The 23,189-nt window shown below is 40.0% G+C and overlaps 2 protein-coding genes across 2 annotated transcripts in view; one reads left to right on the plus strand and one right to left on the minus strand.

The window, feature by feature from the left end:
- ADAM22 (ADAM metallopeptidase domain 22) overlaps positions 1-11,914 on the plus strand; it is a 142,674-nt gene extending 130,760 nt beyond the window's left edge. Inside the window, 2 exon segments of the mRNA XM_040547059.1 lie at positions 3,942-4,065; positions 5,247-11,914. Coding sequence (XP_040402993.1) covers positions 3,942-4,065; positions 5,247-5,267 — 145 coding nt within the window. The 3' untranslated portion in view covers positions 5,268-11,914.
- Positions 11,915-14,225: 2,311 nt separating this feature from the next.
- SRI (sorcin) lies at positions 14,226-22,402 on the minus strand. Its single transcript, XM_040547058.1, has 8 exons — positions 22,256-22,402; positions 21,341-21,424; positions 18,133-18,202; positions 17,398-17,441; positions 16,212-16,359; positions 15,946-16,059; positions 15,231-15,289; positions 14,226-14,581 (listed from the first exon to the last, which is right to left on the minus strand). Exons 1-8 carry the CDS (start codon positions 22,304-22,306, stop codon positions 14,555-14,557), a joined length of 597 nt encoding a protein of 198 aa, XP_040402992.1. The 5' UTR covers positions 22,307-22,402; the 3' UTR covers positions 14,226-14,554.
- Between the last annotated feature and the right edge of the window lie 787 nt (positions 22,403-23,189).

The following is a 23,189-nucleotide window of genomic DNA, read 5'->3' on the forward strand; positions in this document are numbered from 1 at the left end:
TAGTTGTGTGACCAGGGAACATGTTTTGCAATGCCTTGTGTGGGCCAGGATTCTCCCTGTTTAGAAGAGAAGGCAGAGCAGGCAGACGTCTGTATGCAGGTATCCTCCAGCTGCTGGAGCATCTTCTGGGTCCCAGCACGATCTCCCCACACCATTAGTTTCAGCTTCTAGAACAGAAAGAGACACAAAGCAGCCACTACATCTTGCTTCCTGGTCAGAAATGAAAGTCCTTACGATGTGTTGAGGTGCATGGCTTCATTTTGTGTTGGTGGTAAAATCTCTGAAACACTGCTGTAGATCAGACTGCTTTCCTAATATCTTGTACAGGTTCAGCTGGAAGCAACATTTGGCATGAAAGCTAATGGATGTGATAGCAGGAGAACTAAAACCCCAGTGAAAGCTAAATGGATCCCACCCTTGCCCCAAACTGCAAAGTTTTACCTACCTTTAACCCTGGCATTACCTGCAAGTGTCCTTGAATGCTGTTTCTTCCATCCTGTAAATGAGAAAGGACATTTCTGTCTCTTTCTCATTTAAAGTACATGTAAATCTGGGATACACAGCACATACACTATTGCAGGGCAGAACCTGAAAAGTGACCAAAAAACCCAAACAACTGTGCTTACCACACAAGATGCATCATCAGCTCTGTGAGCATCCACTTGAGCAGTAATATATTTTCCCAGTCTCAGTAGATGGGACTAAAGATGACAAAAACCAGCACCTGACTGTGTAGCAGAAATAAGGGGCGAGAGCCTGCGAGGGGCGGGCAAGGTTATTTAAGTGTGCAACTGCATTCTCAATGTGTTTGAACTGAAAAGCACCCGAGGAGGATGCACGTGCTGCTCCCAAAGCAGCTGTGGCTTTGCACGTGCAGGTGAGCAGCGACGTGCACATCAGTTATGTGTGCAAAACGCAGGTGAGCAGGCAACATGTGCGGAGGGGAGAGGTAGGAAATTTAGGCAGCTATGCTGAAGGTCTGAGCTTCAAAATCTTTCAAAAAGGCAGTGTTTTGTCTCCATAGGATTTGAATTATTTTTTTAACAAGCACTTCAATTGGGAACAATTTTTTTTCTCTTTCCTCCAAATCTTAAAAAAATACTTCCCTATAGCATAGGATAAAATTCCACTACCGCATCAAGAAGGAGGATTCTTCTCTCCCACCACCAGCATACTGCTCTAAAAGTTGCAAGTTTAAGTTTGTCACTGAGGAGGCCTCTGCTAACTGCAATGGAAAGCTTTAGGTACCACACAGGGTGAATCCAGCAATATGGATTCAGCCGGCCAGCTCTGCTTTCTGCTGGTGCTCACTTGTGGACTCCTCCCAGTTCTCTGTGCAGCTCATCTTCAGTGAGAAGCAGCTATTTAACTTCTCTGGTTAGCTAATCATAAATCTATTTCAAGTGAGATGGCTGCCCCCATGCTTCTTCTGTGCAACCTCTTTTTAAGTATTGTGGCACAGAGACTTCCTTCAAACTCTGACTGCCATTCCAATTTCCTCCTCTTTTCTGAAAAATGGAGGCCAGAAGTTGCTGCTTAGGTTTTGGGTAAAAGTGCAGATCTACCTGGCTGCTAGGGGTCTTCCTGCTCAGAGGACCTGCTGAGCAGGGAAGGTGTTCAGGATGCTCCATTCTTGGGAGGATATTGCTCCTTCCAGCATCATCTGCTAAGGCTGATGGCCAGGTAGATTGGCTGTGGCTTTCCTCGTCACCACAACCTTCTCTTGCACTGCCAAAAATAACCCATGGGAAGAGCCAGTGGTGTGCAGGAGGCAACCATGGTACCTGCATAAATACACAGCTTTCTCATAGGGATTACCAAGCCAGATCTAACACCCTTGGTTCTGTGCCAATCATTATAAATTTACCCATCAAGATTTTAAATCCTACTGCAGCTGTTAGGCAAAGTTCATGAATAATCAGATTACCAATAATCTGTAAAATCTACTATTCTTGTCTTTCCTCCTTCCTCCTCTGCTTTTTATTATTATTACTTTTGATTCTATATCCATTAATATTTGTTTTGTGATCCTTATCTGTCCAAGTTTGGGCCCAGATGAGAGGACTCAGGGGTAGTGAAGAGCAGAGCACTGAGCAGGGCACTGCTGAGAACCTTTCTCTGGATTTCTTTAAAAAAAAATTATTATTATTATTATTTTTTTTTTTCTGCTTGTGCATTTTGGTGTCCAGATCTGTGATGCTGGACATACGAATGCCTTGTTTTACACTACAGTACCTGTTTAAAATTTTCTTCCTGAAAACGTTCGTGTGCCCAGTTCATCCTAATGGGTAATCAAAGTGCACGCACTGCAGATGTACTTTTCAATGTTTGGATAACATACCAACCCCAGTTTTTTAAGTGCTGTTGATCTTAGAGGCTACAGAATGGGGCATTAGAGCATCATAAGGCAGGCTGGAGAGCTGTCACCATGTGATTTCCATTGACACCGTGTTGCTCGTGGCTACCATCAGTCATTGTTTGTATGGGAGACATGAGTGTGCTGTTGTAGGGAGCTACAGACACAAGCAAATGAAGCACTAGTCCAAAATAAAAGAATAATTACTTAAAGGTAAATGAATTTCACTCAAATAATAGATACACAAAACAATTCCAGACACTAAAGAGTCACTGACCTGTCTGTAATTCTCTCTAGACAGAAGAAGCTGATCCTACAAATCCCAGAGCAAGGGGTGTGAGGCTGGCTGTCAGGCCTGGGCCCTGTGGCTCCTTGGTGTCCGTGGTGTTGCTAATGGTGCTCATCACTGGGCCTACAGCTGCTCAACACGCCAGCCCTTGCTCTGTGTGAGGGGCTTGGAGGACCTGTGTAGAGACTGAGGGACAAATTCCATCTTCAGGGACACGTTAAGCTCAGAAAATAATAGGTAACAGTGCTCAGGGAGGCTCTGGGTGATGTGCCTGCACTAGTGGGAGGCCTCCTTAGGAAAATGCCCTCAGTCTGAAAAAGAGAACAAAAAGACAAAAAGGCCATGGTAGCCTACGCTTTCTACTTGGAGATCTTTTTTCCCCTTTTATTCTGCCCAGAACTAGAGCCTGATAGGAACCTCTCAAGTGGGAAAAGTGCAGAATCTCAAAACAGAAGCATACAAGAGTTTTTCTTGGGTATAAAATTTCAGTCAATAATGTGCTGCTGCCTTATTGACTTGAAAAGAACGCCTTTCATGTGATTCAAACATTTACTTGCTCCTGCTTACTCTACTCACCTTGTACAGAAATGCTGATTGCCATTGACTAATCAGTCCATTTTTGTATATTCTCATCAGACTCTTTCTTTGGCTGGAACAATATGCACTGTATGATGCTTGCATGTCGAATAATTTGTTATTAGCACTTTGTATATGCCTTTGTTCCTTCACAACTAACAGTTTGGCCTCCGAGTGCATGCATATGTGTAAATTAATGTGTTGTTATAAAATAATAGATTTATTTGCTATGTTTTTATCAACACAGGAGATGTGTAAGATATATATATATATATATAAAGACACTGATAATTGCCATTTTTCCATCCACTGGCAGAAAACACTGTTCAGCTTGTATTTATACTATTATTGTTTCTATTTAGGCTTCATAATGCCACGTCTATCTTTTAGTCCTGTATTTACTCAATTAAAGATTTGTTTTGTTAATTTTAAAAATGTTAATTACAATACCATATAAATCAGTTTAAGAAATCATTTTTATTATGGAATACAATTCTAGTAAGTAGGAAATTTTATTTTTTTCCTCCAGTGTTCCTGAAAGCTATAAATACCTTTATTTATAGGCATGAAATTATTAGACTACTGACCAAACAACTTTATCCCCCCAATATTGAGCTAATAATACTTGGTTCTGAACCACGCTTCAGAGTAATGGCAGTTGCTGTTGCAGTGCTGGGACCCGAAGACATGACATTTATTTTGTGTGTTTCAACACCTCAGGACACTGTCTCCTGCAAAGTCTCCATCTTCATCCACTGGGTCTATTGCTTCCAGCAGAAAATACCCTTACCCGATGCCACCACTTCCCGATGAGGAGAAAAAAGCTAACAGGCAAAGTGCCAGGGTATGTGTACCTATTATGTTCTGTGCATGTTTGTCGGTGATGTAATTTACTGGTAGTTTTGCAAAAGGGAAGGGTGGCAGATTTTTGAGCAACAGTGAGAGCATTAACTTCGTATCCATAGCTCTGGAAGCTGCTACAGGCTGAGCCTCTGGCACAGGTCAGAGCAGCCTCAGTGGCTGTGTTTACAGATAACCCATTCGGGTTGCTCTCCCACCTGAAGCCCAGATCTCACTACTTTTCCTAGTTCAAACTGGGAGCATGCCTGGGCAGCCTTTGGGCTGTGGAGGAGGACAGGCAGCCCCAGAGCGGCCTAGCTTTCCTCCCTTACCCCTTCCAGGGATCTGAAGCAGTCAGAGATGTGCATCTGGGCTGGGGGATAGCTACTTTCCAGCATTATGGAAAGGCAAATGAGCGGCAGTTGAGGACATGAAGGGCTAACACCAAGCCCTCTGGTTGCCCAGGGTGGGCAGAAACCTCTGGAATGAGATTTCCGGCTGCTGCCAGAAGGCAGTGCTAGCCATTGCTTCCTTTGTGTCTACTCAGGCACAGCAGGCATTTAAACAAGCAACTCCCCTTCCCCCTAAAATTTACTTTAGGTGTTATACTTGTGATAGCTTTAGTTCATGTTGCTGAAGCAGGTGCGATTCCCAGCACTGTTCGCCACCCTTTTATGCAAGAATAAAGGACCGGAGCACTGCTGCTGGGGCCTGAAAGCTGCTGCCCCACATCCTGCTGTGGGCAGGAGGCGTGTGAGGGGCAGCACAGAGTCTTGCAGACGCGTGTGGAGCTGGGAGGCAGGGCTGTGCTGGTGTGTCTCAGCCCCACAGCAGAGATCAAAGATGCCCTGGGCAGGGTTAGGCAGAAGACGGTGGGAAATAATCTCTACACCAATATTAATTACCGTAACTGTAAGGTAAAAGCTTGCTAGTAGAAATCTGATGTAACACCGATATATTTCCTTCAAACCGTCTGCTCCTGTGGAGCGTTACTCTGCTGACTGCGAGTTGTGCCGAAATGGCCAGGGCTGCCTGCTTGTGGCCTGAACAGCTCACCAGAGGTAGGAGAGAACAACAAGCACAACCTCGGTGACCCAGGCAATGGAGATGCATTTCCCCAGACAAATTCGCACTGCTTTATCTCAGTGTATAATGTGTGTTTGTGTTCCTTTTTTCCCTCTCCAGCTATGGGAGACTTCCATTTAGCTGCTCCGTTTTCCTGGGGTGACGTCAAGAACTGTTTACTTCAGATTTTATAGAAACTCAGCATTGCTGAGTCCTTGCACATTCATCTGTTCTTCAGACAATGGGAAAGATCAACACAGATGCCCGTGATCACAATGGGAACCTCCTCTTATTTGGAAGGGAAAAAGCAGTCTTTTTTTTTTTTTTTTTTTTGTCAACCAGAATTTTATGGATTTGATATTTGATGTAAAGAACAACCAAAATTACACCAATTAACAGGGGAGTATTAGACTGGACATATCGAGGCTGTTCCACATGATGAGAGATACACTTACCTAGCATCCCAGCTGCAGTCAGGTTGCAAGTCCCACCCAAGAGAGGTTTTTCTTGGGTTTAATGCAGTTCCAAGTCAGACCAGACGGGGCTTGGGAAAGCGTGTTCAGGAGAACCCGGCCAATGTAAACTTGTACGCTGTGTGCATGAACCTTGTGTTCTTTACTTTCCACATGTAAGGGATAAACAACATACCGTAGTAGCAATTAGCATGCAGGAGTAAGAAATATAGGATTTTTTTTTTTTTTTGTGACAGGATTTCAAGCTTTGAAAGGCAACTCTTTGAACCTAAACGTCAAACAAACAAACAAGGATTATATCTTTTTTTTTCTTTTTTTTTTTTTTTTACCTTACATGTTTATAATCTCAGTATACAGATTGTATATATGTAAACATTTGATAATGTCAAAAATAGCTGTTATACATACGTGTATTTTGCCAAATGCCTAAAGAAACAGTCATGACTAACATCATCACACTTCAATTTTTCTAATATTATGAGCAGACAACTGTGGAAATACAGAAAGTACAGTACTGTAAAACCATGTCTCTCAGAAACTGGTGTTTGACCAAAATCTGTACTATCTTCTAAGTAACCGACAATCTCAATTACACGGTGGAACACAGAAATCAGTACTGTATACTTTGTCTTAAATCATCGTAAGGGGAACCAGCCAACATATGCTGTCCAGTGAGATGACCAGAGTATTCTCACACCGGTGCGATCAAGAATGATCTTCTAGACAACAGAGTCTTGAACTAACCTGCAGTACAAACTTCCTGAAAATTTGGGAACACTTTGACATTGTCAATTCAGGATGTGGTGGTGCGAAGGCCTTCTGGTGAGACTCGCCGTATATTTCTGACAGAGCATTTCAGATGCTGTTTTGGATGGCAAAGTGTATCTTATGAGAAACCTAACAATTTCACTGCACTAGATAATAACAATGCTGGGCAAGTGGCCAGTTTCATTGCTGTCTTTTTATTTGTTTCTGGAATCTCCTTTACCATGTGCTAGGATGCTCTGCTTGCTGCCCCTGAAGTCCCCTTGACAATTTTTTGGGGCTATGAACTGAGTACAAGTGAGTTTAGCCTATAAAACAAACCAACAAACAAAAAAAAACAACAAAAAGCCCAACACCTTTACCATGGAGATGTTGGTTTCCCGAATAAACGGATGGTGAGATTTCTAGTACTTGAGATTTTTAAAGGGTGTTGTAAAAACAAATGTGGTAATCTGACTGGAAATTTTCATTCAATAAGAAAACCGGACCACATCAATTCAATTTATAATTCTCCAGCTCGCCAAAAATGACAGATTCTTAGCTTCAGGTAGTGCCATTACAGAATAACACACGATTCTGTACGGAGCAGTTGAATACCTTGCCCAATGACCGAGCGATCAATTAGATATCATTGTGATGGGAACATCTGCAGTGTTTCTGAATCTTCTACCTCTTTCATGTATTTCCTTTAAAAAGTGAACCCAACACTTTCAGCCTTTTAATATATTTTTTTAACTTTTAAGTAAGTCAATAAAGTCACATATATGTAAGATTAAATTAAGAAATGTCAGCAGCTATAAAGTAAGCAAGATTTTTAGAAGCACTATATTTTATGATTAGGCTGTGTGTTGGATTATAACAAAATATTGACCTTGGAGTTCAAATGATTTCCTTCACAGTCGACAAGTTCTGGTAAGTATTTTGGAGAAAGGCAAATAAGAGCGAGTACAAGTACAAGACAGAACAGCTGGAAGGAGCCAGTCACTTGTAATTGCTTTAGGAAATGATTCTGCACTTTTTTGAACAGTAAATAGTTGGTAGCACAGAAGAATATTTTTTTGCAAAGATTTACTTTGAGTGTAGGTAACTGGATTGAAGGTAGTTGGTAGTGTATAGCTCATGAAATAAGGGCCTGAGCCATAATCACTTGAAATCAATAGAAGTCTTCTATTGATCTCGCTGGACTTTGAGTGGGACCCTCAAGTTCACCCTAATTAGGAAATTATGCTAGCCTCACAGCTCTTGTGTTACTCTGTTGCCTGGAAGCTGTTTTCCCCTTCCACGTTAGTATCTTGTCTCTAGTAACTGGACTCTTCATCATGTGCCTTTTATGATATTTTGTTTGGTTACAATCTAGCATGTAATTTGAATAATCCTGTTAGATTTCTGTGCGTATTTCCTGTTTACCACCCTTTACTCTTCCCTTTCCATTTTGCCTTATCAAGAAGCAGCAAGATTTGGCAAACAGAACTGGATGTACCATATTGGCTGTTTGTGTAATATTCATAGCTTATTGTTTTGAAAACAAATGGCTCTCCTGACTGTATTTTCAACGTACTATGTACTTACAGCTTCTCACGTGTTTTGGTATAACTCATTCATAGCATATGATGATACAGTTGTGTCTGTAGCGTAACTTTAACAGTCACCTTTACATTTGGGGCTATGTCGTGACTGGAAGTCTAGTTATGAGCTCTAAGTTTAAGTTAAATAAACATTGACTTTCACTTTGATGGTCTACAGTGAGAATATCACAAACCTTTCATTTTTGCAAAATTCTTCAGCAGAGAATTTTGCATTAACTTTGTAGCTTGGAGATCTTGTCATGGCACAAAACCTGAACTGTTTTCAGGTTCAGCCCAGGAAACTGGGCTGTGAGAACCTCTTAAGCCAACGGAGGTCAAAGAAGAAGTTGCTTGCTTGCATTTCTGTGGTTTAAAATGCAGTGTGTTGAAAGCTGCCAGATTTGTAACCTTGAAGACTGCATATATTTTTATCAATAGTAGTTGGTTACACTGGCAATAGCAATATAAATTGCCGCATAATACCTCATCCAGTCTACAATAGAGCACTCATATTGTCAATAAGATAACTCAGTCATTTTGACTCATTGAGACTCAAACTTTTATTTTTCTTTTAGTAAATTAACTAGTTTTTGCCAGCTATGCTGTAGAAACCTGTTGAAGTGGGTGGTGGTGGTGTGTAATGTCTAATACATTACAAGTATTTGTCCATAAGAGCATACAACCAGCAGGATGAGCTATACTTAGCGTTATCTATTTTAACATGTGGGAGAAAAACCTTGTATAATTTAAAACAAAATTAATATCACTAACTGATGGCGACTGAAAGTTACAGACCGTATCCAGATAATAATGTTGCACAGTGATGCTGCAATTTAATAACTAAAAATATACCTGCTAGTTCTGGATTTGTTAAGAATTTGATTAATCCATGCTATTGCCTTTTGGTGAACATAGGCAGTATATCAGAAATGGTTTGGACTGATAATTCACATATAATTTTGTTACCTGATTTAAGTATGACATGTATCTTTGAAGACAGCCACTTCCAAATGGTTTATAAGTTTTGTTCCTGATTTATGATGCTGACCCTGCTAAGCTGATGTACTCATTAGATAATTTTGATTATGCAAATGAACAAATGGAACTTTGGGCTTTAGCCTGAATTAAAAAGAGAAAAAAAATATGTCAATAGCTAGTGTGCTGAAGTCCTCTTACCTGAATCACTGTTGCTGGTTTTAAATGAACTGAGCGGTCTTGTCAACATCAATGTGACAACTGTTTTCAAAACCAGGGCTATGAGTAGGTACATACACTATTACAGGCATGCACGTACTACAAATTCAGACCAAATTTACATTCGTTTCATTAGTATCATGGACATTAGTATCATGGACACGCTCAACATGATAAAGACTCTTGGCATGTGAGAAGAGGCGAATACATCAGGATGTAATGTGACACGATGATTCCGTAATTCTGTGGGATAATAGGTTAGCTCTTAGCATTTGCTCTGTCATCAAATCCCATACAGAGCTGTTGTAGCCAAACTTACCAAATTCCGGTGTAAACCTGAGCAAGCTGCTGTTCCCTTCTCTTCTATCCCCTTTTTGCTCCTACTGAAAAGCATTCCCATGAATGATAATTTCATTCACTAGCAACCTCTTGTGTTGATTGACTAAGATCAAAATGTTGCCAAGTGAGTTGCCTTTCCACACAAGATAAGGTCTTTCCAGTGCTGTTATTACATCTTTTGCACTTGCTGCAGTACAGGTGAAAGAGCCTCATGTCTCATTTGCAATTTGCACTGGTAAAACCATTTGGTGGCTGTCATCCGGTGTCTTTCTCATCCTCTAGCATTTTGGAAGGATAAATCTCTTTTATCACTGTGAACCTAAAAGTCATACTACATCCTAATTTTCTTCCTCCAACTCTCAAAAGTATCCACTTCTTCCTCTAAGTCGTCTGAATATCTGTATCATTACCACAATGTGTTACTTATATCAACCACAATGTAAAGTTGATTTACCTCATTTTTAAGAGCTTGAGCATTCTGGTCTCCTCTGCTGCCAGTCTGACCCCACTATTTGCCTGGCTTCCAAACCATACAGCATTGAACAGCAATATGGGATTTGACTTCAATCAAATTTCCTGAAGACAAATGTAAATAAATTGCACGTTTGTACAGCTTGTCATCCTGTGACTGCATGGTGGGGTGAAGTTCCTATGTGCAAATAAATAGCTATCATGGAGCTATAATAGAGCAAGAAGAAAAGGAGGACAGTGAAGCTGATTGTGTAGATACAGTTGCAGTATAGATAGGACTCTTAGGTGTGACCACCTGAAACAAGAAATGAAGTGTCTACCATTGACACTAAAAACTCCTTTGACCCAAATATTTTCCAAGTTGGCTTATGAAAAATATTTCGGTACCTCAGGTATGGATGCTGATGTAGACTAAAGCTTTGGAAACAGTAGCTCCTACAGCCAGCAGGTGGTGTGTTGTCATTCCAGAGCAGTTTCCTGCAATTGATTAGAAATGCACTACAACAATCAACACAAATAGGTTGTTATCTCAGATGAGTAACCAAAACGAGCAGTAAAAGTAACTTCAGAACACAGAAATGTGTTTGGTTGCTCAGACTCAAGAAACTCTGTCCCTGACTTTCAAATCGGCTCACCTGTCTGGGGCTGGCATTTTTAGTTCTCTAAAATACAGCCTACACCCATTTAAAAATACTTTAGTTAAGCCAACTCTAAACTGGTTGAAAACTTTGGTTACATAGACAGGCTGTAACTGCAATATAACTCAGCATGAGATGAGGAAGATTGGTGAAAAGAAGTACAGAGCAATTAAAAAGAAACATTCTCTAAAGGGAGAAGCAGAGGTGTCACACTATTTTTAATTACAGAGGCATAAAATGTCAAAGCAACAAGCTTTTTTTTTTTTTTTTAATGTTTATGTATCCTCTGATTAAAAAAAAAATGAAGAGTTTTGGTTAAAAAAAATCTTAACTTGAGGCCTTAAGACCTTATATATTCTAACTTTAGCATGGAGAGTCTATTTTTACAACCACATTAGGAATTCTGTATATAGGCCTGACTGACCATTTAAGTATAGTGGTGCTAGCAGCTAATCATGCAATATCGTAAGGCTCTGTATAACAGTAAATGCTGATTTATTTTGACTATTGGTACAAGGACTCCTGCTCACTGCCTGTGTAGAGAATCTAAATATTTTATGCTTGGAAATACAGTCCAGAACATATTCAAACTGTGAATATATAACCTGATTTTTCTTTTCTTAAGGGTAAAGATGTATTACAATAGGTAGTGTTTTATATAGAATACAGTACTTATTTTTATTGTTGCATAAAAGCAAAATATTTTTTTCGGAATAGCAAAGCATTACAGAATTTTTAATCTGCTGGAGAAAACACTATTTACAGTATGATGTTCTTTCAGCAAAGCTTTGGGGGTGGTATATACCAATTGGCTTGGCCAGCTTCATTTTGTGCTAACGTTTATCTTGGGCATTGCTGTAAGAAAAAGCTATTTTTTCACTCACGCTAGCCCTGACTGGTAAAACATTCAGAGAGGCAAGGAGACTTGTGTTTCGCCACTGGGGCTGGACTAATGTTTGCAAAACCAACCAATCTATGTCATATTGTTGTCTTCGCTAATTAAAATCCTTTAAAAATTGTACATGATGTAATAGAAACATAGGATTTTGACAAACACCAAAAGAAGCATTGCAATTTACAACTTTCTAGCTTTGAGTGTGCTATTTTTGTCATCAACATTACAGGCATTGGGCTGTTGAAGTGAATGAATCTGGCTTTCATGTAGCTAAAAAAAATTGTTGCTTTTTATAAAATAAGATCATTGTAATTTGGTTCTAAATTCCTGCTCACTTTTAATAACAGCATCACAGTATCCACTTCTATGAGAGTATTTAATACAAATGCCTGTGGTTTTCAATGTTACTAACATATTGTAACATCAGTAAAGTGACTTTCAATGACAAGGACTGTGGTATTTATTCTTCTTATATTTAAGTTCTTACATTTAGCACATCTATATCCTGTGTCAAAGGTCTCTCAAAAAAAAAAAAAGATGCTGAATGCATGAGGAAAAAAAGGCTATTGGCTAATAATAAAATGCAGGTGCTGCTTGTCAAACTACAGGTTTGATACTGATCCTGTGAGCCTCCTGATCTTTGCCTTAATGTCCCACTGTTCTCAACACAAATCTAAAATTACTGTTCCTTAGTTATGCATGTCTGAAAGCAACCTAGAAAAAATATTTACGTTTTAAACCATTCCCAACTGTTTGCATTAAGATCAAGAACAATCACCCCATTTAATACCATAAAAGCATCCTTCCCAGGATGCCATCTGGGAAAGAGAAGAACCTTAATTTTGAGTTACAGACGTGTCTCTGTAAAGCAGGTAACTTACATCTTCAAACTGCTTACTGAAACTACGTTAATGGGGAAGTAACTTTTACGTTGTTGCTTTTTCTTTTTTAGTTAGATGACAGCAAATACTGAGGTCACTTCTTAGTAACCTTATCGATTATCTTAGTTTGAATCTAAAAGTGAAAGATGCTTATTCCATCAGTACCTGTGAACACATTGGGTTTTTGAAATGCTTATGGAGAACAAAAAGCAATGTTTTCTCAGGTTAACTAGAATTTCTTCCTGGTTCTGGAATTCTTCATTTTACAGGTTTCTCTGTTTTGTGTTTTCAACAAGATCCATGAAGATAATCCTATTTGTTCACATTGTTCTTGTGCCATTTTGCAGCCCAGTAGCTGATGAACTGATTAGTTCAATCTGGGGAAATAAATAAAGTGAGGAAGAAAACTTGGAGTCTTGTTATTGGTCCTCTTCCCTCATTGCGCTAGAGAGGTGTGGTATTAGCACCACCACCCTCCACCAAAACCACACACAAAATACCACCCCCCTGTTCCCTGAAAAACAACAAATAAAACCACAAAACCACATCCTACCTTGGTACTTTTCAAAAGCAAGTAACTTGTCTGTTTACGCAATAACTGTTTTACCAAACTGTACTGTTTTTGTATGGTGCAGTTCAGCTAAATGCATTTTTCAAGCCAAGCTTTTATGTGTAGGTGCATTTTAATCCCACATATTATTTCATCATTCATTCTCATGTTTTATGGCATAACTTCATACCTATAATGAATTTTTTGGGGGTCTCAGACAAATTAATAAATAACGTTTATCTAGAAGAAGAATGTTGTATTCATTTTTGGCTAGTGTTTTCTTTCATGAGTAGTTTCAGGCCTGTGGTAGGGTGACCCCAGCCAGCAGCTAAGCACATGCCAGCTTCTAGCTCACTGTCTGCCCTGCCCAACAGAATGGGGGAGAGAATTGTAAAAGGAAAAACAATAAATCCTTGCAGGTCAGTTTAATAAATGAAAGGGAAAAAAGGAGGGAGCAATCACTCACCAATTCACCAGTTCCCTCCAGCAGACAAAGACCCAGCCACTCTCCAAGTGACAGCTACTTCGGAGAGACTTACCACAGTTTATTGCCAAACATGATGTTACATGGCATGGAATATTCCTCGGGTCAGTCTGGGGCAGTGCTCCTGGCTGAGCCCCTCCCCAGCCTCTTGCTGACCCCCAGCCTACCTACTGGGGTCACGGAGTGAGAAAGAGAAGGGCCTGAAGCCGTGCAACAGCTGAACCACTGGTGTGCTATCACCATTGTTTTAGTCCCAAATCTAAAACATGCCACCCTGTGGGCTGTTATAAGGAGAACAAACTCCATCACAGGCAGGTGGGAAGGGTTTTGACCCTTGTACATTAGTTGGCGTATAAAGGCAGGAAGGATAGGTGCTAGGGTATAAAGAGGAGATAAAAAATGTTAACTGACATCACTGAAGTCTGATAGCTTAAAGTTTAAAGGACAGTTAATGTATAAACTGACACAGCACAGTTCTTATATGTTTAAAAACGTTGTATATAGGGACATAAACAGAGCAAGAAGTTACTAGAACAAAAGCCCCATATATAAGAGCACAATGCTGAAAGAGTTCACTGGTATGTTTTATCTCATCCCTGCTTATAAGACGTTCTAACAGGCAGTCATCCACTCGATGCATGGTGTCACAGACTTCATCTTGAAAATACCTAGCTCTCAAAACAAGCAACTTAAATTTTACTGATGTTCCAACAGACAAGAGTAAAATGATCATTCCAAAAGCTAACGCTTTCAGTTTGTACATCTGTCCTACGCTGCCAAAGACAAAAGAATGTGTTTTATCTTCTGCCATCTGCATGGTATTGTTAAGACAAAAAATGGTAGGTTACACTCCAGGAACTTTTTTTATTGAATTATAGGAAAGAAGTAAACTCATTACAGAAAAACTCAGTATCTCCATAATGGTGGTTATTATACACAGTGCCTTACAATTTTATGAAAATAAAAAAAATCTTTAATAATTACAGGGTGAAAGTTAAAGATGACAGTACATGATTACTTGATATTCATTATCAAAACTAAAAAAGTGCGTAAAGCAATACCTTCATAAAATATTCCATTTCCGATATTGAGATACACAATCATGGAAACGTTTGGCAAAGCAAAACACAAACTGGAATGATAATTGTGATCATCCACAACTTCCTTTTTGATTTAGATGCTCATAACACACTGTATGAACTAAAAAAAAAGAACAACCATTTATTAGAAGTACAGTAGAGTACAAGTTTCTTCTTCCTTTTTCTCCTGTTTTTTTCTGTAAACATATTCAGTCCATGACCAACAAAGCTTTGAAATAACTATTTGCTAGTTTTCATATGTAAATTAAAACAAAAAAAATCTCCTTAACAACAACAGGACTACTTGAATCTACTGTTCTCCTCATCTTGCATAGATACAGTCAGGAAGGCAAAACCCACAAGCCTGACTAAGTATGATTTCTGTGTACATTCCACCACCCTCCCTAAATACCTACCAAACCTTAAAACAAAACAAAAAGTCAAAGGAAGTGATGGTAGCAAGTGACAGACTCTAAGGTCTGCTTGAACCACACTAGTAAGGAATCCATATAAAATGCGTAACGTGTAGATTTCTACAATTTCAAAGGCATACAAACTTGTTAACAGAGTACCCAATTCCAACTCTTTAACCTAGCTGAACTCCAAAAGAAGAACTGAATAAAACACCCCCCTACGCACACCTTTGCGGTCACTTCCCATTAATGTAACGAAGACAGGCACAAACTGAAATTATTGCTGTTCACCTTCAGTTTTAAGTTTTTCCTTAGTTTTACACCATAAATTTAACTGATTCATTGAAGTTCACTTACGTCATCATACTGGAAATTCACAAAACCCTGCTGAGACACATCCCTTCTTCTAAAACATTCTGCAAAAAAATATATTAAAAAGACAAAAACAAAAGTTAAGTAAGAAATAGTTATTTTTTAAAATGCATTCTACCTAAGATTTTATTTTGGCCAAATGCCTAATTGAAAATGCTTGTTTGTAATAACAGAAGACTAGCCCATAGCTTATACTACTCCTCATACTACAAGCAAACATTTTATGTAAATTTCTCACCTTCCTGAATTTTATTCTAAAGCAAAACACAAGGTTCAAGTTTGCAAGATGGAACAAACTGGGAAATGACAGCAGAGCAAAACAAAGGCAAGGAAAAAATAAAAATCCCCAAGCCACATAAATGACAACTCACGAAGAACACAGCAATTCATTCCAAGACTTAATGGACCTTCATATTTACCATATACAATGCTTTGTGTTCCACTATTAAATACAGTTTCCCCATTTTGATAACACAACTTTCCTAGTCTCTTGCATAAAGCTCACACAAGTCCATTTTTCAACGGGGATCGAAATAATCAATTTATAATTGTTATAGTTCTGCCAGTAAATTCTATTGAAAGAAACCTATTTTGCGTTACGTAAAAGTTAAAGTTGAACTTGAGATACCTAAGTAATCAGATTTTATGAAATAAAAACATATTACAGAGATGAAAGTAACAAGGCTATAATCCAACACACCGGTAAGAGCTCTGAGCTTCACACAGCAGGCAATGTAATCGTCAAATGTAATCTTTCCACGAGTGCTGTATCGCCTTGTGATTGCGGTCACTGCCTGCGGGCTCAATCTAAATCCTATTTGAAAATAGAAAGACTGGACTGAAGACAGGTAGGTTAACACAATCCAACGTTTTTATTAGAAATACCACGTATCAGTTATTACAGGATAATTGGTACTGGGGAATGTTGGAACTCAGCATCAGATGCAAGGAAATTTCAGCACTTACCCATATTTGTCAAAGCTTTCTCCAGTTCTTCACGATCCACTGTGCCACTTCTATCGCTGTCAAAACTTACGAAGTGTTGCTTCCAGCCATTGACCACAGCCCACAGTTCTTTAAATTCATTAAATCCCAGTGTGCCAGACATATCCCTCTGATTCCAAAGCTAAGAAAAAGTTTCCTTGACTTCCAAAATTAAAAAAGTCCTCTGTTAAATGGAAATCGGTATTTTTATCATCTGTAGTTAAAAACTCTTTCTTTGACGGTCAATATTAACGGTATTTTGACTACTACTTCTGACAGCAAACTAACTAGAGCATCCCACAGCACTGACAGAGATAATAGCACCGGCCAAAACCAAATGCCAGCGAACTTGCCATCCACACTTCTCAGTGAAGCCTGATAAAATATTTGCTCTTTGTGAATGTAACCGAATTAACAAATTCCTCTTTTATCTGCTGCAGTGCAATTGTTACTGATGAAATACATATCTGAAATAAAATTACATGCCAAATAAAAAAAAGTAAGAATAATATCAGATCTCTGGTATCCATAGCAGTTTGTTCCAGGTGACCTATCAGTCCTTCCAGTTTAATTTCTGCTTTTTTTTTTTTTTTCTTTTTAAACAGCAAAACATTTGAACATGAGAGCCTAACTTTTAACTATTAAACTCTAAAGATTCCAATCCATCCTTGCACAGCATACAATAATTTTCCACAGGTTGTATGGCTGAATGCCATGTACCCTCCCATTAGATACTTGAATTTGATAATTCAAGGAACAGGATTTAGGGGGCCCTCAAATACCGTCGGGCTGCGTAGTACAGATGCTTAATTCATTAGGACATCTATGATGCTGTCTAGTTTCAAAAGCACAATGAGCTATTTGAACAAACCTCCGTTCTGGGCTGTCAGATCTGACTCTTCATACATGCAGTGGGGAAACGGTCCCCTAGACTTAGAGACCCCCCCTTGTGATAAAAAAGACCAGTCACTGACAGACTGATTTGTTAGAATTATTTCATCTTCCAAAATGAGTAAGAATGGATTTTTTTGTGTCCCCAATCATAATGATCATAACATATATCAAGTGCAGGCTGGAGGGAAATTACAAAGCATTTCCCAAATTTTGTGCACCCTCTTATCTTTGCTTACATAACGCAAAAACGTTTATATTTCATAAGAAAGGATACATCCAGCATTGAGATCATGAGCCTGCAAGTCTCTACGTTGAAAGCTGTGTAAATTAGAAAAATGAAAATAAGTTGTATTACAAGAATGATTTTCAGTTTTGTTCATCTAAACATAACATTTTCAATTGCTTATTGTAATATACAATGTCTAAAATGTTATGATTTCTTCCACTGTACGCAGCCATGCTATGTTTTGATCCAAGTAAGGGCTTTTAATCATTACTTGTTAGAAACAGTGACAGCAGACAATGTGGAGACACTTCAAATTCTATATAAAATTAATTTGCTCTTATCTCAATCCATAAAGGTTTTGGGTTTCAATCAAAGCGGTCATTTATATTTTAGCATAGAAACCACTTTAGCGAGGTACTTTGCTCAACTTTATGAACCGAGCACTATGCACCCTGACAGAGGTGTTCTGCCACAGAATGTTTTAGTCGATATCCAAGTTCGCCTTCAAAACCAAACACCTTTTAAGAATTGTCTTTCTATTACAAAACGCAACACTTCTGCAACTCCCAGCTCAGCAGCAGGAAGGAAGGCAGTTGAGAAGGGAAATCCTATCCACACAGAAATACAGCGAATTTACATTTCAAAGTAGTCTGTATGGAAAGAAAACCATGCAAATAAAAGAAACTGCAGGAAGCACGACTACAAGCATTTTCTGGTAGATGGCATAAGAATTAGTGCACTCAAGCGCGTTTGTTTGTTTGTTTGTTCAAATTGTTAACTTACGTTTATACGCTCCTGCAATCCCTGACTGGGTGAGACATCTCTGTAGCTCATCAGCATCTATTTGTCCATCCTTTCGATAACAGAAGATGTATCAGCTATTGCTTTAGTTCCCTCTCCCAGTTTAGTTTCTCCCAGTTCCCGCTCCCTTTTCAGTGGCATTAATTTACCCTTTCAAGAAACAACTGATTACCCCTCTCTTTCTGCTACGTGACAAACTGCCTTTGATAACCCATATCTCTAACGATGTTTCTTTAGTTGATATTTTTGCAACACAAACAAGCTTTCACATCTAGTGATCTCAAAAAATGAAACTGATATTTTTTTCTGGTATTTAACTGGTATCTTTTTCACTTTAACTTAGAGACTTATGATCTCATGGCTACACAGGAAACCTGGAACCCAGCTCATACATACCCTCCTCTCGAGACAGCCTTAAGACTTAGAAATCTTTAAAAAAAAAAAAGTTTGCTTGCTTGGGAATAATAAGCAAAGCAAACAAAAGCAGAAAGCAAAGAATTTGGAAAGAAAAAGAGAAAAAGACACCGAAAAGATCTGAAAAGTGACTCCCCTCCCAAGCATCCTTCTCAAGCCAAATAAAACAACAGCTAAGTCATGGAAAGCAATGAGCTGTCAAAAGTGGAAGTGCAACGCTAGGCCACATTCCTCACACACCCACCATAAAGTTTTGTTCACAGAGAGTTTTGAGTATAATTTAATCTGATTCAAGGATGGAATGTTACATCTGCAGATACCAACAACTTTAGTGTAAAGCATTAAAACGGGGAATAAAGAGTTGCTTTGCATTTAAGAGAAATTTATTTGCCTCGGCATTTTCCTAAGATTTTTAAAACCACTGCACAGAGATATGCTACTAAATGGCCTGGTTAAAATGATGCAGGCAGCTAACTTTCAGAAATGAAGTAACATTTATAGGAAAAAGTAGTAGTTAATATACTAAGTGACGTTTTACAAGGTCTGGAAAAAGAGCAACAACATTTTGATTCTATGTAACATCGACAGGTGAAAAAACCAGAATTTCTTCTGATCTACTCCATCACTCTAACTACACAGATGTAACAGAAGCATTACACTCAAGAGAAAATAAATAAATAAATAAAAGCAATAAATTAGCCGTGCATTGTAAGAAACAAATATTTTCAAAGGCCTTGAGTATTCTGAAAGAAAGGCAGGATCTGTATAACTTCGTAACAGAAAGCAAGACAGAAAAGCATGGTTTTTATTTTTATCATGATTAGCATTACTGTAAAGGTACTTGGCCTTCTATTTATTTTTCTCAGGTAGAACTTAAGGAAACTATAAAAGGCACGGAGGCTTTGCAAACAGATTGAAAAGAAAGATTATTAGTTCCTACAAAGATAGAGTCAATTCATTTAATAAATGTCTGACTTTTTTCAATAAACAAAGGCAATTAATTCCTCAAACGTAAAACAAGATTTCTGTTGTAAACTACTCCAAAGAAAGCTCACAGATAACATTATATATTGTTTAGGCATAAAAACAACACAGCAGCAAACCAAGATGAAAAACTTTACTAATTCTATAGTTAAGTTCTTACAGAAAACTGTGAGATGTGGCTTTTTGCAGACTTACATGGATGGCTATAAAAACCACTGGTAAGTCATCTGTTTGATTTTACTGTCTCCTTGCAGGATTCTTACCAGACAACCACTGCTCCCTGAAACAGACTGCTGATTCCAAGGGTAACATTTCAAAAGCTACCCTGTTTACTCAAATAAGGAATGACTCTGCCATATAAAAGGTATTTAGAGTACTAACTTAAATACTTTAAGTACTAACTTGACCACACCCATTAGCTCACTGGGTCACCAGCTTTTGGTGACCACGCTGCACTTGAGTAGTCTGGCAGCGGTCTGTGCTTTGCTGAGGTCCAGCTCTTGTCACCTGTTCTCCACAGCGCTGCATCCTGCTTGCTGTTATCACCCTTTTTCCTCTGTACAATAGGAGCGTACTCATTTTTCCAGCACTAGTTACAGGCTCTACCTAGCACGTTACCTGGTGGCACCAGATGCAGAAGCATCTGAGCTGGCAGGAAATTGTAAGCACACATTCAGCAGAATTTAGATTGGGCTACGCCTTACTGGACAGGCATTCACCTTTATTACAAAAACATGCAGTTTATGTATGCATAAGCAATGTTACAGAAGTAACACACAGACTGTAAGATGCATTATTAATCCAAATGAGTAACAGAGAACAAAAAGCAGTGAGCCAAATTACAGTCTTAACCTGGGAATTTAAACATCAACTAGTCTGCTGGATTTAAACTTCCACGTTGTGGTTACGTGCACCTGTGGATATCAGATCCAGAAGCAGAGTAGCAGAGTTTCAGATTTCCACACACCCTATGTGTACAATAAATAGCTTTGTTATTTGTATTGTCAGCAAAGACAGAACTTCTAGCTCAATAAATCTAACTCACATGCTCCTAACCTTTGCAACCCATTTCAGGAACTATGTATCTCTAGTAACATCCATAATTACACAAAAATTATGTATGCCATGAAATTACAAAAAAAAAGAAATAAAAAAATGCAGTGCAGAATGACAAAGGGGAAAAAAAAGAGACCTAAAATAAAAGTTGTGAATGCCCTTTCCCCTGAAAGAGTAATCACTCTATCCTACAAACACACCCTGATGTTGGCACAGATAAAGACTGCTATTCCATTTGTGAATCCATTAAGCCACTTTATCACATAATATATTTCTTGTTAGCATTTCCCACTCTTAACACAAACATCTCCACAGCTGATGTTCCCCATCATTTCTGGCTTCCTTCTCCAGAAACAGCATTCCCCAACGAATGGCTATACCACAATTCAGTTCCAACGTTTCCTGTAATATATAGTCACTGAATATTTATACAGGAACTATAGTCTGTACATGAATGCAGCTATACTGTACATAGCACAGCTATACAGCATGTAGTACAGCTGTATATACCTAGGCAGTAACTACACAGTTTGAATAATGCTAACTAGCTCTTCAACCGTGCTAAGGCATTCTAGCAGCCAGGCTAAGTAAGACCAATCAGCTATTTTTTTTTCAAAAACTTGAAACTACAGAGCTCTCCCTACTGCAAACATTCGGCATCCCTCTTTCTAAAACCTCACGTAGAAATGACTCTCCAGAAAAGTATTTCCAACAAATGAGTAACATTTAAGCCTACCTGCCCTGCTACTGCAGAAAAATAACCATACAAAGGATCCTGAGCTTGTCCAGGGAATGCTGGTCCTCCTGGGGCTCCGCCATACTTATAAATCAAGAAGAAAAATGATTAGTTTTAAATTAATGCTTCAGTGTAAGTAATTGTACTGTCTGTACTTAAGAATCAACATGTGTTTTTATATACAAAGCATATTAAAAAGTCTGAACAATGAAAAAAAAAAACCCACAGTTCCTTTAGAAAAGAAAGCACACAGTCCTGGGCCTGGTACGCTCATTTAGTACAATTTAAGCACATCAGGGTAAAACCTTGCACAGGGACTAGTCACTCATCTGGATGCAGTATCACATATCCCATCGAGCTTAAATTTTAAAGTCTAATACTAGTAAAAACACGATCCTGAAGATTAAGACTAGCAATGCACCTCTGACTTTTCTTTCCGCTTCAAAAAAAAACGTTGTGCAAGACAGACCTCGAGGGAAAACGCTGGGAAGAAAACATGCATTAACATTCAGCTTGGAGACTGCTCTTTAACATAACTGATTCTTAACTGAAACACCATGATGTGACTTAATTTTGTTCGTGTTGAAGGGCTGATAACCACAAACGACACTGTAAGCCCCTCGCCCGCGGGCTGCTACCCGCAGCAGCAGCTTTTCCGTCAGCCGCTGCGCTGACAGGAAAGCGCCGCCGGAGCCTCTCCAGAGGCGGCCTGAGAGCCCCCAAAGGCGGCCCCGGGACCCCCGATGGGGAAGCAGGAAAGGGACGGGACGGGACGGGACGGGACGGGACGGGACGGGACGCGACGGGACGGGAGTGCCCCACCGCAGCCCCGTCCCCCCGCCGCAGACCAGGCAGCCCCGCAGGCAGCCCCGCAGGCAGCCCCCGACCCAGCCACCCGGCCCCCGCCCCGCTCACCCCTCCCTGGTAGAAGCCGCCGCCGGGCGCAGGCTGCCCGGGATACGCCATCTTCTGCTCGCCCCTTCCCCGCCCGGCCCGGCCGCGCCCCGCAGCAACCACAGGGCCCGCCCCGAGGGGGGAGGGAGGAAATCACGTAGGGCCGCGGGCTCCGGGAAGAGCCGCCTACAGGCGGCTCGAAGCTCTGCCAGCCGTGCGGGGAAGCCGGCTGCCTCCTGCCAGCGGGGCAGCCGGGCAGCTCAAGGTGGTGTTGTTGGGAGCTGAGGGAGACCCCAAAAACTCCCCTCTGTTCCGGGTGGTACAGGCCGCCGGCCCGCAGCAGGCTTTTCCGCCCCACAGCCGGGGGGGCGGGCATGGCGCTGCCTCCGGGCTGCCCGCGGCCGGGAGGGCACCGGCCCCTTCCCTTTTCCTCCCCTGCCCTCAGCCCCTTCCATCGGCTTTGTGCCGCCTGGTGGGCACCCTGGTGGGTGACTCGTTTCGTTTTGGGCTAAAGTAGTCGTCCCTATCGTGCCGTTATCTGCAAAGTCATTTGGAGAGCACTGGAAGTATTCACCGGAGAATCACCTGTGCTGATGGCAGGTTGTTTTTAAGTCACCTGTCTGTGATTTTTGAAATGCCCATAAAGGCTGTAGGCTCCATGGTTTTTATCTTTTGTGCATATACATCATGCATGTCACAGAATGCATCGTTATGTCAAACACGTTCTTCTCTTTTATGATGCTGTAGCTTTCTCTTAAAAGTCAACATCTAACCCTGGTCCCAAATAACAGAATCACGGAATCACCTAGGTTGGAAGAGACCTCCAAGATCACCCAGTCCAACCTCTGACCTAACACTAACAAGTCCTCCACTAAACCATATCACTAAGCTCTACATCTAAACATCTTTTAAAGACCTCCAGGGATGGTGACTCAACCACTTCCCTGGGCAGCCC

The sequence above is a fragment of the Cygnus olor genome, chromosome 2 (genome assembly GCF_009769625.2).
Source record: "Cygnus olor isolate bCygOlo1 chromosome 2, bCygOlo1.pri.v2, whole genome shotgun sequence".
NCBI lineage: Eukaryota > Metazoa > Chordata > Aves > Anseriformes > Anatidae > Cygnus > Cygnus olor.

Bases quoted from the DNA above. Each gene is read 5' to 3' on its own strand.
- SRI (XM_040547058.1), bottom strand. From the start codon at position 22,306: ATGGCGTATCCCGGGCAGCCTGCGCCCGGCGGCGGCTTCTACCAGGGA. The intron at 21,425-22,255 runs GTGAGCGGGGCG...TTGATTTATAAG, and splicing joins GCGGCTTCTACCAGGGAGGG to TATGGCGGAGCCCCAGGAGG. The intron at 15,290-15,945 runs GTGTGTTGGATT...ATTTTTTTGCAG, and splicing joins GAAGCTCAGAGCTCTTACCG to AATGTTTTAGAAGAAGGGAT.